Raw genomic sequence first — 15,811 nt, 5'->3', positions numbered from 1 at the left:
AATACAGTTAATAATAAACTGTTAATAAAATATGTTTTCTGGTTTCTAAATGTTTTAATTTAGAAAGTTTCATGCTCTCTTACGAGAGCACCTCACTACATAACACTGAGGCTTTAAGTCTTTTTTGTCGTCTATATATATATATATATATATATATATATATATATATATATATATATATATATATATATATATATATATMTMTATATATATATATATATATATATATATATATATATCCATACTTTACATATGGGTTGTCGCGAACGCATTTCAAAATAAAAGTCTGGTAAAAGCAAAATAAGTAAAAAAAAAATTTGATGTTTTTTTTTTGACCACACACTGCGCGACCCACTGAAAATGTTCCCGGGTCGCGACCCACCAGTTAAAAAAAAACACTGTTCTATACACTGCACTGACTTGTCAAGTACAAGTAAGTTACTTGTACATTTTTAACTAACCCTAGCAATCTACCATAGGCTAATTTAATCAGATTTAGTACATAGTTGCAACGTTACTTAAAAAGTAAACTTGAATAAAGATTTACATGATTGGTGTATAGTTTACTGTAGGTTAAAGCTATTTAAAAAGCTATTCAACACAGATTACATGTTATAGATTACATACCACACAACATAGTCCTTTCAACAAATCAAATACATTTGTTGCCAGATGTGACCATACAAGTAAATACTGAAGCATACTGCTCATAATGCTGTAGCGGCAATGTTGCCCAGTAAATTTTAGTACAGCAAGAGAAACTTCTGTCTTCATTTGTTTATGTAACAGACAAATACCCAGTGCTGTTTTCCAAAGCTCTTTATGAGTTTATGAGTTCTCATCTAATATAAATACCATCAAAAATTGTTATTCAGACCAGTTCACAGCATTTGAAACTTGTCACACTTTTAGGTTCTTAGGTTTTAAATATGATTGCACATAAACCAGGATTATAGGTGTCATATTCTAATTTGGCTTAAAGAACTAAAAATCTGAAGTACAAGTGTGGACACACTCTTTAAGAATTTCAACAGAACAGTGTATTATGCTTTATGGTTCTCTTGAATAATTTCAGTATATAAAAACAAGTAATTTCCTCTTTTTTTTTTACAGTCTATGCAATGAATCTTGAGAATATCTCCCACACGGCTACATCTGATTCTGATTCTGATTCTGACTCTGATTCTGTGTGCCCTTGCACTGCTCCTACTGGCTCTTCATGGTCGACGAAGAGCACCAGGTGTCCCCGTTCCCCCAGGTCCCAGACCGTGGCCTATCGTGGGCAACTTTCTCCAGATGGAGGAACAGGTACATTTGTCATTAACAAACCTGAGGGTTCAGTATGGAGACGTGTTCCAGGTGAAAATGGGTTCTCTTGTGGTCGTCGTCTTGAGTGGCTATTCCACAATCAAGGAGGCTCTGGTACGACAAGGAGATGCGTTTGCTGGACGCCCTGACCTCTATACCTTCTCTGCAGTTGCTAATGGCACCAGTATGACATTTAGCGAGAAGTATGGGGAAGCTTGGGTACTTCACAAAAAGATCTGCAAAAACGCCCTGAGGACCTTCTCCCAAACCGAACCTAAAGACTCGAATGCCTCTTGTCTTCTCGAGGAGCGTATCTGTGTAGAGGCCATTGACATGGTGGAGACTCTGAAGACACAAGGAGAGGAGTTTGGAGACTCTGGGATCGATCCGGTTCAATTGCTTGTGACCTCAGTTGCCAATGTGGTTTGCACTCTTTGCTTTGGGAAGCGGTATTCCCATAATGATAAAGAGTTCCTCACCATCGTCCATATCAATAATGAAGTGCTGCGCCTCTTTGCTGCAGGGAATCTGGCAGACTTTTTCCCCATCTTCCGTTACCTGCCCAGTCCGTCTCTGCGGAAGATGGTCGAGTTTATTAACAGAATGAACAACTTCATGGAGCGCAACATCATGGAACATCTCGTCAACTTCGACACGGTAATGATGCTTAAATAAACTAACAAACTGTTATTGTAGGAACATGCTTGTTCAGAGATTGTTGTTGTCAGAGGCATCAGATTACATCTTCTCATGACTCGAAGACTAGAGATTATTAAAATCTCTGAGGAAAATTCTTCATATGAAGAGTTCAGATGCAAAAACCTCTAAATGCCATCTTAAATTTTTCTCTAGTGTAAGCATTTTTTTAGGCTCCTGTGTGTATCTTCAGTAATATCACTTTTATGGTGAATAATAAGTCCTTTTCCTGGGGTCCGTTCTTCGTACGTGGATTACTCAGTTATTGACGATTTGACACGATCCAGGATCGTTTCGTTCTTCAAAGCTGATCCGAGAGTTGTTGTCATAGCAGCAGTTCTGCTAGGTCAAACCTGATCGGGAGCAGGTTCAATTCATATAAACAGGATTAGATCGGCTTAGTTCAAGCAAAGATAATACAGAAAGTATGTTCCGAATTCTGATATTTTCTTACAGTATAGTTATATACACTTGGGAAAATGGTACATATTTTTTAACAATATATATAAAGTTATAGTCATTAATAAAATAAATAAAGTTATACATATTAATAAAACGTATGCAATCTGCACCCTCTAAATGAAAGTACAAAGACTGCCACCTGGTGGTGCAAAGAGAAAACTTATTGATATTAACTTTTTAGATCGCTTTAGTACAAATTGTGTATAATAGAAATGCACAATGTGACTTTTTTTTAAAGCAATAATACATTTATGCAGTCATAAACATGTTTTGATAGTTAATATGCCAGTGATTTGATGCTTCAAAAAAGTTGCAGACACCTTTACCAATATGAAAACGCTTTTGTAAACAACCAGTTATTCTTTACACCGATTAAAAAACGGCTACTATAATAAATAAAAAATCTTTTCTAAATTTAGAACTAAATACATTGATTTGCATTGAAAAACATGATGAATACTGTTGACACATGAAAGTGTAAAGCCTGCAGCTCACAACAAATATGGAAGGTTATTGCGTGTCATATTTAACAAACCGTTTACTGCTAATTTGATGTAATTTTGCTCACATGGATAATTGAATATTAATCAGATGATGTCATTACGCAGCTGTGCCGTCAGCCAATCGTTGCATTGCTGATCATGATTTCGAGGATCGATAGATCTGTCCTTCACAACACACGCAGCGATCTCAGATCAGTTTATCCAGACATTCTAATCTGATTCGCGAACTTGTTTGAAGAACCAAATTAGCGAGAGATCAGCTATCAAGATTAAAAGATCCAGTATCTGCCAAATAATCTTAGATCATTTAAGCGAGGTACGAAGAACGGACCCCTGGTCTTTAAATTGAAATATCTCAACATAAACAAAGGAGGTTGAGAAAAATGTTCATTTATGATTGAAATTTCAGACGGCACTTAGAGGTTTTTGCATTTGAACTCTTCATATGTTGAGTCTACTTTGGCCGACTGTGCTGTGTTCTGGTCCATCTCAAAGACTATCCACATAATGTAATTGTCAGGAGGGTCTGTGGACATCTGCAATCACCATCATTGCAAAGCAGGTTTTAGGTCAGCTTAAACAGTGCTTGCACAACAGTGTATTCGCAACTGGAATGTTGAAGAAAAAGAACACTAGTGCTGAATTTGTTCATCCACAGCTGAGTAAACTTTGGCCAATCCCAAAGGCCACCCTTGCAATCCGGCACCCCATAGCCATGGAGGTTCACTTTCCGGCAGCCTTGATCAAACTTACTTGATCAAACATTATTTTGGAATGTTTTCAAGTGAAACAAATGTAAAGAAATTTAGACACATGATGAAAAATGAGGGATGGGCAAAAATACATTTACATGTATTTTGAAATAAAATACCAAATACTTCAGTTTTACATGTATCAAAATAAACAGCAAATACAGCAGCCACTTTAACAAGAGAGAATAAAATGTATTCGCAAACATTCTATCAATAGGCCTATTGGATTATTCCCTTCACCATTAAATTGACTTAGAGAAGTGAACAGTGTTGGACAGCAACTGCATATCTCTGAGCAAGTTTAAGTCAACTTCTCTGCCAACTCATTCCCCTCTACTCCTGTACATGAGGAGGCATTCATAAACATTTATGTCTCTTTCATTTCAGTATGCATTTTGTACAAATATCATGAAGAAAGTCCTGTCTTGAAGATTATCACTGTAATCACTGTAAAAACCATGCAATGCAGAAAATGAGTTGGAACATCGAACTACTATATATCTCTTCATTTGTGTTTCCATACATTGGGTGGCCAGTAAAATGGACAGCTTCTTCTAACAGTCTTTAATTTTAAAAGGGTGATATATTCATTTATTCATTCATTTTCCTTCAGCTTAGTCCCTTACTTATCAGGGGTCGCCACAGCACAATTAACTGCCAACCATTCCAGTTTTATGCAGTGGATGCCTTTTCAGCTACAACACAGTACTGGAAAACACCCATACACTCTCGCATTCATACGTCGCACATTCATACACTAAGGCCAATTTAGTTTATCCAATTCACCTATAGCGCATGTGTTTGGACTGTGGTGAAAACCGGAGCACCTGGGGGAATCCCACACCAACACAGGGAGAACATACAAACTCCTAACCACTGAGCCGCTGTGCTGATAGAGTGATATATAAAGAGGTTATTTAAAACTTTTTAACATAAATTTTGATTGATTTTTGCAATTGAAATCTTCAATACTTAATGTAAAAGCATGATTTCTGAAATCTACTCCAGTTTTTGTCATTTCCATAAATTATGTTTTTTTGCAATTGTACTTTTCAGTGCACAACATAAAACATTAGGGACTCTATTTTAACTATTCATGCGCAAAAAAAAAAAAAAATCCGCTTTGCGCCGTAGTGCATGGTCTAAATAGGTTGAGCTTATTTTCTTAATGAGTTATAGGTGTGTTTTGAGAATAAACAAATCAGAGTCTCATCTCCCATTCCCTTTAGAGTCAGTTGCGTAGCGCCATAGAGCATTTGATATTTACATGGCGGACTTTAAATGCTTCACTCGAAAGAAAACAGTTAAACAGAGCATCTACAGCGTGAGAATGAGAGATGAGCCTCCTCAATATTTACTTTCGCTTTCGCTCTCGTGGATGAGGAAACTTCTTGTACGCACAGACATCCATTAGCCTATACCTAATTAATTTCATTTGTTAAGCGCACATATTTGTTTCTAATTTCCAGCAAACAAATAAATGAACAATAATAACGAAGTGTGCTTAAAATACTGGGTTCTATCCTAATACACATGCTATGCCCTATATGTTCTAAAACCAAACAGGAGGGCAAATCTAAGCTTGTTTTTAATAAAACAAATATAAATATGCATAAAATTAATAAAACTGCTAATAATAATAACATTATACAAAAGCAAATTGTTATAAACAAACTGAAAAAGCCCACCGGGATGAAGAAGTCATGAACGTTTGGTTTTTATATTTATGTAGACTAAAAGTAATAATTTTTTTTATATTTTAATGCTTTATATTTATATCTTATATATATATGTCCTTATTATATCCTATATATCCTTAATATTTTCATTCCTTTTCAAATGTAAAGATATTTGTGTATAAACAGCCTGGTGCAAAGCATCAAAACAATTCTTGCGCCAAGCTGAAACTAGCAAACAACAATTGCGTCATGCCTTGCGCCGCATTGTGCCAGGTGTATAAAAGGGCCCAGTATCTCTAAACATGGAGTTATCAGTTTTTGCAAATAAACTCTTCATAGACAGACATCTTAGCTATTGATTAACTATTTAGCGCACCTGCAGCAGTGGCGCCCCCAGAAAATTTTCTTAGGGGTGGCCAGAAGAGGCCGCTCCAAATCTTGGGGTGGCACACAAAAAAAATAATGAATTCAGTGTAATGTTATATTTTTGTTTCTGGTAAATGAAATAATGTAGTTTTATTCATTTAATTAATTCTACTTGAAATATTGCAATTTATTCTTTGAAATAATTCAGCAAGTACATGTGCAAACCAAATAAAAATCTATGTTTAGTTTAAAAACACTTTTCATATACTGTATAAATGACTTATTTTTTTACGTGCCTTTATTGTACATCATACGAGATATGCCATGTCTAAAATTAATGAAATTAATGAGTTTATTATTCCCAGTGATGGGTTGCAGCTGGAAGGGCATCCGCTGTGTAAAAATGTGCTAGATAAGTTGGCGGTTCATTCTGCTGTGGTGACCCTGGATTAATAAAGGGACTAAGCCGAAAAGAAAATGAATGAAAGAATAATGAGTTTATTAATTACCCAAACAAATGAACAAACTGAACAAAAGGCATTACTATACACACTCACTATACCTAATAATATTATTTATCCATATTGCTTTTTGAACCATTTTATTAATGCAGCTTCTTCTATTGATATACTGTAGCTTAAGGTAAATATTAAATAGCCATTGCTGTCTATCGGGGAGGGTAGTGGTGGTTCTAGTTTAAATGACACCCTGGGCGAACCACCCTATACACCCCCACCTCTCTTGAATTGTTAGATTTGTTATTCAATAAATATAACAATTTATTTATATTTATTCTAAATAAATACAATTAATATTAATATACAATTATTATTCTAAATAAATAACAGAAATCAGTCCTAAATATTACTGGAAAACAACAACTGGAGTGATATGCCAACATCACTTAAGAAACCTTTTGCATGAAAATTAATTATGACAATTCTAAAGAATACAAAAAATGTATTATAGAATTATCTGTGGTCTTAGACCAGATCATGGCTGAGAAATCATGTTATGAAGTCTTACCTCCCTGACTCATTATCCCTCCTTTCTGCTTTAAAGACATGCTTAGTGAAAGTAACATCATCATCATCATCATTATATTATATAAACTTTAAACGACTTTCAAAACTCGCTGCGTGCCGACACTTCTGCACAAAAGGCTGTTACTCCGGTTTCACGGCGCATGAGCGGTGCCTATTATGTCGGCGTGCATGCAAACAACCAACCGGGATTCACACAGGAGTGCGTGAGGCGCGCGGGAATGGTTTTCCGCGCGCATGCGTCAGTTTGCTTTCACCAGCATTGAACCAGAGGGGGAGAGCTACGTCAGTAACACCAACAATAATTTAGTGACTGCATTTTATTTATTTATTTATGTATTTATTTATTTATCTAAATATTGGGAATTTATAAGTTCATTTAAATCAATAATGTCAACCGCAAAATTATATTGGGGTGGCCAAAGGGGTGGCCAAAGGGGTGGCCAGAGTTTACCGAGGGGTGGCCGTGGCCACCCCTGGCCACCCCTTGGAGGCGCCCCTGACCTGCAGATCAGTTGGCATTTGACACAGCCATTGAAGTATTGTAGGTATCACCACTGTAGGACTTATTTTTATGTTGTTTATCTTATTGTCTTGGCATCTACATCAGCAACCCATCCAAAACCACTATTAGTTGTGCAGTATACTCACTTTCCCAAGAGTTCTCCTTTAATTGAAAGAGTCTCAGTTTACTCCCTTTAGTACTCAATCTTTAGGTGTTTTTTTATTTCAAAATTTCCTCTGCATTTCTACCTGCAGCACTGAGACTGAGAATGATTATGTGCCGTACGCTCCATATTTCATGTTTTTGAACTGATATTTTATTTTCATTTTTTAAACCAATATGCTAATGCTTTGTACACTGTACAGCTGTTAAATATAACTGGTCTTAGCATTGTGCAGTCTATTATTTTTAATGATTATTGACTTGCTCCCACATATACCCCTGCCATTTTTCTGTTATTGTATTCACGTGTCTTACATAAGTTCCATCCATACTCCAAGCATTCAATATTAATCAATATTTTGGTCTGATCTCAAGCCTAGGCAAATAAATGAGAAAGCACCAATCGGAGGCCGCATTCTTATGATGTCATGGTGTAGACTTTTTACAAAGTATTTTTCAGTAACGTTATTTTAAAAATACAAGACACTTAAGTATTTTGATACAAAATATTAACCCTTTTTCATAAACCCTATCAAATGCAAATTACAAAATACTATTTTGTATTTGAAAATACGGAATTGAAATATAAGTATCATAAATACTGGCCATCCCCGATCACAGCCATCTCACATGATAATGTTTTAAATATTTCACATGTTCCACACATATCACATGTGATTTTAACAGGATTGCACATGTGAAGCTCATGTGGCTTTTCTGTGAGGGTAATGCATTTTGCTGAATACACTGAATTAATTCATAATGTGCTCCAAAATATAACCAGACCTAAATTTCTCCCGCAGAGTGCCTGTGAAGGGAGTTTTTGTTGATACAAAGTTAAATATTCACATGCACAGTTGAATTTGGTGTAAACAATGTTGGGCAAGACACACATACTGTACATACAATTCCAGAAACAAGACGGATGTAAATGTGACATAAAGTGAATACAGGTTATTCTTTTTAAACATTTGCACATTTGATTCTTTGTGTTTTTTTTTTTGTACAGAACTGTATCCGAGACATCACTGATGCCCTTATAGCAATGTGTGAGGACAGACAGGAGGACAAGGAATCAGCTGTGCTCAGCAACTCCCAGATCGTTCACAGTGTCATTGACATCTTCGGAGCTGGTGAGAGACCCATATTGTGCTTTCGGATGTATAACAGACAGTGTTTTTCTCTACAAGTCCTGAAATTATGAACATGAACAACATAGCTGTTACATAAGGTAAAAATGTATTACCTGTCCTGCTATATTTCATATCGATTTTAGACTCTTTTAGTCAGACATAACCACATGCCCTCCAAGGCTGCATTGCGCTAATAGGTTTGCTTGTTGTAAACATGCATTTACATCCAGACCAGAACCAGATGTTTTTGCTGGCTCTATGTTGCAGTCACAGGGGAGGCACTGCAGACTCTCCTACCAGAGTCAGACCTTCAGTTCTTCTGAGAATTTGATTTAGATGCATGTTTTTTATCGGCTCTTGGCTCAAGCTATTCATTCTTGTCTCAGTTTATGCATCTTGGTTGTTCTAGTTCATTAAAGAGTATTTAACAACCCGCCCTGAGGAGCTCAAACTGCTAAGTTTCAATCTTTTAGCCTGAGAACATTGTTTTTTTACCCAGCAATACATCTTAGTTGGTAAATGTGACGTGTCTTGGGGACTTTATAAATTTTGACTATTGCTTTTTCACTCCTTGTAGGTTTTGACACCATCATCACTGGTTTGCAGTGGAGTCTATTATACCTGATCAAGTTTCCAAACATCCAGGATAAAATCGTCCAAGAGATAGGTGAAGACTCAACAAAACAACATTCTGGAAAAAAAGTTTCCCATCATGCATGTCCCTTTCTTAAACTCTGTTTGGAGAAATTGGATCTGCATTAGCTGTGAAGTGTGGTCTGCTTTGAGACAGAAACAGGAAACCAAAAATAATACACAATTTGATTTACAGTTTTGAAGGCAGAGTTTAAAAGATTTAGGACCTAAGGAGAACTAAGCTTGTTTTTCATGTGGTCTCCCTCTATTTTGGCCTTTTGGAAAAGAAAGAATTTGCCATAAACAGGAAATTATTTTGTCTAAATGAGATATTATCTACAGGGTTACTCAGAAGTGGCTGCAACCAGAGACATCTGAAAGAAATTTAGGGTAATCTGTTGAACTGATGAAGATGTAATGCATATTATTTAGATTTTCCTTTCAAACTGAGTGTATTAAGCCTGTTCTAGACTTTCAGTTCATTTTTTAGCAAATGTAAACGGCAAAATTACACCAAGCATGATTTTTGACATATTTTTCTTAAGCTATATGTGGCTAAATACAGTGTTGGGGTAACATGTTATAAGTAATGTGTGTTACGTAATATTATATCCAAAGTAATGAGTAATATAACACATTACTTTTAATAATAGGTCATATTATTTGAGTTACTTTTTAGAAAATGTGCACAAGTTGCTTTTTACCCTGGTTAATTAGCTTTTACAAAATATATTGTGGAATAAAAATGACCTCAGTCAGATTGAATCCCACACTCAATGGGAGAGCGTCCTGCGAGGGGACATTCGGCTCGCACTCATCATTATCATCAGGTCTCGTTTTTCACAGCAGATGAGTCATTATACAGTTCTAGTAACTGAATAGCTCAGGATATGGGTTTATTTATAGTCAGAGGGGGGTATCTGGTATGTTAGTACTTACTGAAGACGCAAACCATTTCTTGACAACTCCGTTCAATTTAAAGACGTGTTTTAACTGTTTCACTTAGAAGATCCGTTCTATTGATTCGTTCGCAAATAGGCCATCATCACTAAAGACAGTCAGAAACAAAAACTATGGCAGGCTGGAGACTTAATTTTTGCAATGGATTCTTGCTATTTTGAACTCATTGAAGAAAAGAAGCGGATAAGTGTAGATTATGTTTAAGCAGTGCTTACTTTGTAAATTGGGAGGTCCCTGGAACAGATCGGGGTAACAGAACCGGCATGTTCTTAGAAGAGGGAGAGGTGTCGCGGACGAAAGCGAAGAGGGTTGGGGATTCGCGGAAGAAAGTGAAGAGGTGAATTGGTAAAATGAGGTTAAAAAATATAAGCCCTATGTTTAAGTAAAACTCTTGACAACTGTAAGAAACACGAGATTGAAAAAAAAAAACGGATGCGAAGCCCTATGTTCGCACCCCACCTCCAGCTAAACAACAAATGACTGACGTTAGTTCACATTTTACAGGTAAAACAATTAGTTCAACTAAAATTAAAAAAAAATGGTTATTGCTTTAAGTATAATTTTGGGAAAGTTGTCTCAATAAAAACAAGTCTCAGAATTTATTTGAGCGGATCACATTGCATGTGGAAAATCTCAGAATCGATGCAGAATCATTTCTCGATCAATTTATTGCCACAGCTCTAACTTTGGCCATCAAACACTGTTGTTGAAAGGTCTAAAAGACCCATTTGTTTCAGCTTTGTAAAAGCAAATCCACTTTACATTCCGTTCCAACGGTTGAGGACAACATTGTATTTATTCTTTTGAGTGTGCCAAGGAACCTTCTGAAGCCAAAAATCAGATATATTGATGAGTGTACAGTAAGTGTTCATTCACAGACATTCATACCAAACTTGGCCATTAATCAGAGCAAAGGAGGAGTTTGGAGAGCATGAGTCCTTGAAATAACTATTTCAGACACTGTACATTTGATGGCAAAATTATTAGGGGACTTTTTTTTTTTATATATTTTTAAATTTATGTTCAGTGTAAAGATATTCTTCATAAAATGTCCTTGTTATATTTTTCTCCTTGGGAAAGTTTTTTGTTTGTTTGTTTGTTTTGCTGTAATCAACTCAAGTCAAATTGAGTTTTAATAATAATAATAATTATTATTATTATTATTTTTTTTATTATTATTATTGTTATTATTATTATTATACATTAAGTTTTTTATATTAATAAAAAATATAAAAGGTCAATATTATTAGTCTTCTTCATTTTTATTTTCAGTTGGCCACAGAATAAACCCCTGAAATCCAGTGACTTGGCTAATTAACATACATAATTAACATACATTGCCAAGTCAAGCATACTGTATAAATTGAACTGTAAGCTAATACAATTATGTTGAAATTAACTATAAAATGTTATGTACTGTCATGGTAAGACATTAGTTATTAAAACTGTTATATTTAAAATCTTCTTTCTAATAAAAATAATATCTGGCAAAAAATTGTAGCCTAATAATATTACCTTCAACTGTGTATAAAGATGATGCTGCAGTATACGTTATAAGACAGTTTTAAAGTTTTTACTCAAATTAATGTTAACAAATTGTTGGAGACCTTTAAAACTAAATTAAGAACATTTAAAAATAGCATAAGAGTGCTTTATAATTGTTTGTTTCTAACTGAATCCAATTTCAAGTTTTTTTTCCAGTTCTGCTCATTTATTGTTTGCTTTTACTGTGTTCCTAGATAACCAAGTTGGAATGGACAGGTTACCACAATTTAAAGACAGGCCAAACATGCCTTATACAGAAGCTTTCATAAATGAGGTGTTTCGCCATGCGTCCTACATGCCATTCACCATACCTCACTGGTGAGTTTATGCTTCTCTCTGTCAGCTTATAGCACTACTTTAACCCTAGAACTACATTAATAACTGATACCAGTATTCCACATTCTTCTCCATCATGTTATCTAGCACAACTGAAAACGTTACACTGAACGGCTACTTCATCCCCAAAGACACATGTGTGTTCATCAACCAATATCAAGTTAATCATGACATGTGAGTATTACAAACATTTTTTAAAATATCTGTTTCCTAAACCTATCTACTGTAAAGTTATGCCATTAATAATATATATTTAATATTAGGTCAGGGATAATCAATGGATTGCTGTGTGGTAAAGGATTTTTAACACATGGCATTTAACACTTGGCTAGCCATTGCTTATCCCCCTTATTCCATGCTCATTTGCCAAGTTATAGACATGTTAAAACTAGTCATTTCCAGAGCAATATTTGACAGACGTTTTGTAAATTATGATGTTCAATTTCCCAGTCCCTGCTTTGAATCAGGCAGATAGAGAGGAAGTGTGCACATGAGATATTGTGTGTGTATGTCAGGGGCATATCTAATAGCTCATAGTAATATGTGACAGCTACCTCTTCACCAATATATCTGAGCACATTGTGAGTTTGTTAATTCCCATCGGCTCCCTGGTGAAGCACAAAGCTGCTTTCTTATACAAGACTAAAATATCAATGTATTTTTTTTATCGTGAAGAAAAAGTACATACTTTTGAGTGTGTAACAAAAAAGTATGCAAACTTTGGGACATACTACTTCCTCATTATTGGATCGTTATGAGACCTTTTAATTTCTTAAGGTCTTTGTATAATTATGCATTTAGAAGTTAATGTCTACTCAAGTCTTTCTATAAGTTCAAGTTCACATTCACACAAACTCTAGGCTCTCTTCTTGATGGTTGGTCTCGCAACTGCCATGTTTGTAGTTTGTTTACCCCCCCACGAGTTTGTAGTTCTGCGTGATGCTATCATGTCAATATTGACCAAAATCTCTTAAGAATATTTCCAGTACCTTGTTGAATCTATGCCCCTAATATATATATATATATATATATATATATATATATATATATATATATATATATATATATATATATATATACCTTTACTTAATGCCAATTGAGTAACTACATTTTTGTATTTCCCCTCCAAAAAAAAAAGTTTCCCATTATGCATGTTCCTTTCTTAAACTCTGCGGCATCTTGGAGAAATTGGATCTGCGTTAGCCGTGAAGTGTGGTCTGCTTTGAGACAGAAACTTCTTGTGGTCTATATATTTTATATTACACATATAACTTACATAATGGCAATTGAGTAACTGTGTTTTTGTCTTTTACCTCCAAAAAAAAGTGAAATATGGGATGATCCTGAGTCCTTTCGACCTGAACGGTTCCTCACCCTCTCTGGCCATTTAAATAAAAGCTTGACTGAGAAGGTCATGATATTTGGCATGGGAATACGCCGCTGTCTCGGAGACAACATTGCCCGTCTGGAGATGTTTGTGTTTTTAACCACCCTCCTGCACCGTCTGCACATAGAGAACGTTCCGGGTCAGGAGCTTGACCTGAGCTCTACATTTGGCCTCACCATGAAGCCCAGACCGTACAGAATAAAAATCATACCTCGTAACTAAAACCATCATTCTCTCAGTGTTCCAGATGTTACATTATATGGACAAATGGACATACAGAATAATTGCTAAAGTCACAGCATCAAGCTAATGTTGGCATCACTGGACTGCTAAGCTAAGCTAATCCCTTTTCTCTTCTCTACCTCTGGTTTACCTGTGTTATGGTTAATTTGGCACACCATGTACTTGAATGTTTGCTATTTAATATAACTGTGTAATCTGCGCATGTCCATGCAGTATTTCTGTTAATGCATGAAGACTTAAGCATAAAACATTTGGTTACTTTATAGCTTAATTTTAGCACACATGTTGAATTGTAAATAAAAGCTGCAAGTTCTGAATTTCAGTGGCATTGAAGGTTAGGATGATTTCTATATGTTGAAAGCCTGTTTTGTGTTAGGTTAAATCAGAATTAAGGCCATTGATGAATTTGCTTTAATCAACAAATATCTTCAATTATTAAAATGCACGCCAGTTTAATATATATTGGCTGTCTAATATATACAACTGATTAATTATAGATTAATCATATTAATACGCTGTGTTAACCATGTTTTGTAACTCCACAGAATGTAATAGAATAAAGAACAGTTTAAATGACAAAAAATGTGCATGGTCCATACTTATTTTTGGTGATTTTGGAAAATATTTCCCCCACTATAAAGAACATTTTATTAAATGAAAACAGTTCTTCAGGGAGCAATCTCTGCCAAAAAGGAACTCTTGTTTTGTTAAAGCAATAACGAGTGTTGTTAAGCAAAAGAGAACAATAACAAAAAATCTTTACTACATTTAACTTTTCAATATTAGCTTATGCTGTGCACTGCAAAGATTTTAAATAGCCCAATCTGCATATTTTTATCATAGTTTTATACTTCTATTTACAGTCTAAAAAACAACACTTTACATTTATTCATTCATTCGCTTTCTTTACAGCTTAGTCCCGTTATTAATCTGGGGTCGCCACTGCGGAATGAACGACTAACTTATCCAGCACATGTTTTATGCAGTGGATGCCCTAGCAGTCGCAACCCAGCACTGAGAAGGGTCATTGATGTCACTGGGGCCACCCTGTATATTACAGAGATCTGACTGCGTGACTGAGTGTTAATCCACACAACTCCTACTCTCTTTTGCCTCCTGTATTTGCCAAGTGAGGCTTCATTCACGCTCATTGCCTTTTCACACATTAGCAGCATAAGTTGGCCAAGTGACTTCGTAATTGGTGCAGGCTCCTCTGATCCCTCCGCTGGGCACTGAATGTGCCTTACTGGTTTGCATGCGATGGCCTGGGACACCTTTGCCCTCTGCGTTAGCCAGACACGCACATTTAGATAAAGGGGGTGACAAGGGACACAAACTGAATTCTGGCTACAATGAAAACAAACAAGCAGCACATTAGACACAAAAGTTAACCCTAGTTCATCATAACTGCTTGGTTGCTTGAAGGTTTCATAACCTCAGAAAAAAAAAAAAACCTTAAAACTGTCCCTTTAACCAAGGTTTAAAACTGATGTTTGGGAAAAATGGAGAAAGAAAGGTGGAAAAAGCACAAACAAGTCTACGACTGCTATTATAGAAATATAGCAAATGAAGGACAAATTGTCATGCTGTTTTTATTTATAAACACCCACACGCAAACTCACACACATTTATAAATATAGACATATTAAACATCTTCTTCCACAGGTTGACCTGATTTTAATTTTAAAATCACCTGTGAAGAAAGAATGAGAATTGAATGTAACAAAAAATAATGGCGTTCACATCATAATAGGAGTATTTTAACTAAATAATGTAGATACCTCTTTCAGCTGAGCTATTTCTTTGCTGTCTACATTCCTCTGAGCATTGTTGGTGATGGCTTTCACTCGAGTCGCGTAGCTGAAAAGATTTATAAGCACACATTTAAAGGGATAGTTTACAAAAAATCACAGTTCTGCTATCGTTAACTTCACACTTGACTTTTTCCTAGAGCAGTTAGAGTTTTTTTGTTCTGCTGCAAACAAAAGAAACCATTTTGTAGAATGTTGGAAACCTGCAACCACTGACTTCCATACATTGTAATAAATACTGGGTAATTTAAACCCAAATTGGGTAAAATATGAACTACCCCAAACGT

At 35.5% G+C, this 15,811-nt stretch overlaps 2 protein-coding genes across 2 annotated transcripts in view; one reads left to right on the top strand and one right to left on the bottom strand.

The window, feature by feature from the left end:
* The window catches only part of cyp1d1 (cytochrome P450, family 1, subfamily D, polypeptide 1), a 14,774-nt gene extending 478 nt beyond the window's left edge, over positions 1–14,296 (top strand). Inside the window, 7 exon segments of the mRNA NM_001007310.1 lie at positions 1,114–1,171; positions 1,173–1,965; positions 8,486–8,609; positions 9,187–9,276; positions 11,942–12,065; positions 12,171–12,257; positions 13,410–14,296. Coding sequence (NP_001007311.1) covers positions 1,122–1,171; positions 1,173–1,965; positions 8,486–8,609; positions 9,187–9,276; positions 11,942–12,065; positions 12,171–12,257; positions 13,410–13,692 — 1,551 coding nt within the window. The 5' untranslated portion in view covers positions 1,114–1,121 and the 3' untranslated portion in view covers positions 13,693–14,296.
* Positions 14,107–15,811, bottom strand: part of LOC110439812 (uncharacterized) — a 17,336-nt gene continuing 15,631 nt past the window's right edge. The window contains exons 19-20 of the mRNA XM_073952170.1: positions 15,495–15,573; positions 14,107–15,406 (exon numbers count right to left, since the gene is read on the bottom strand). Of these exons, the coding sequence (XP_073808271.1) occupies positions 15,359–15,406; positions 15,495–15,573 (127 nt within the window). The 3' untranslated portion in view covers positions 14,107–15,358. The remainder of the gene's footprint in view (positions 15,407–15,494; positions 15,574–15,811) is intronic.

This window comes from Danio rerio, chromosome 5 (genome assembly GCF_049306965.1).
Source record: "Danio rerio strain Tuebingen ecotype United States chromosome 5, GRCz12tu, whole genome shotgun sequence".
Classification (NCBI taxonomy): Eukaryota; Metazoa; Chordata; class Actinopteri; order Cypriniformes; family Danionidae; genus Danio; species Danio rerio.
This window is presented reverse-complemented; position numbering and strand designations above follow the sequence as displayed.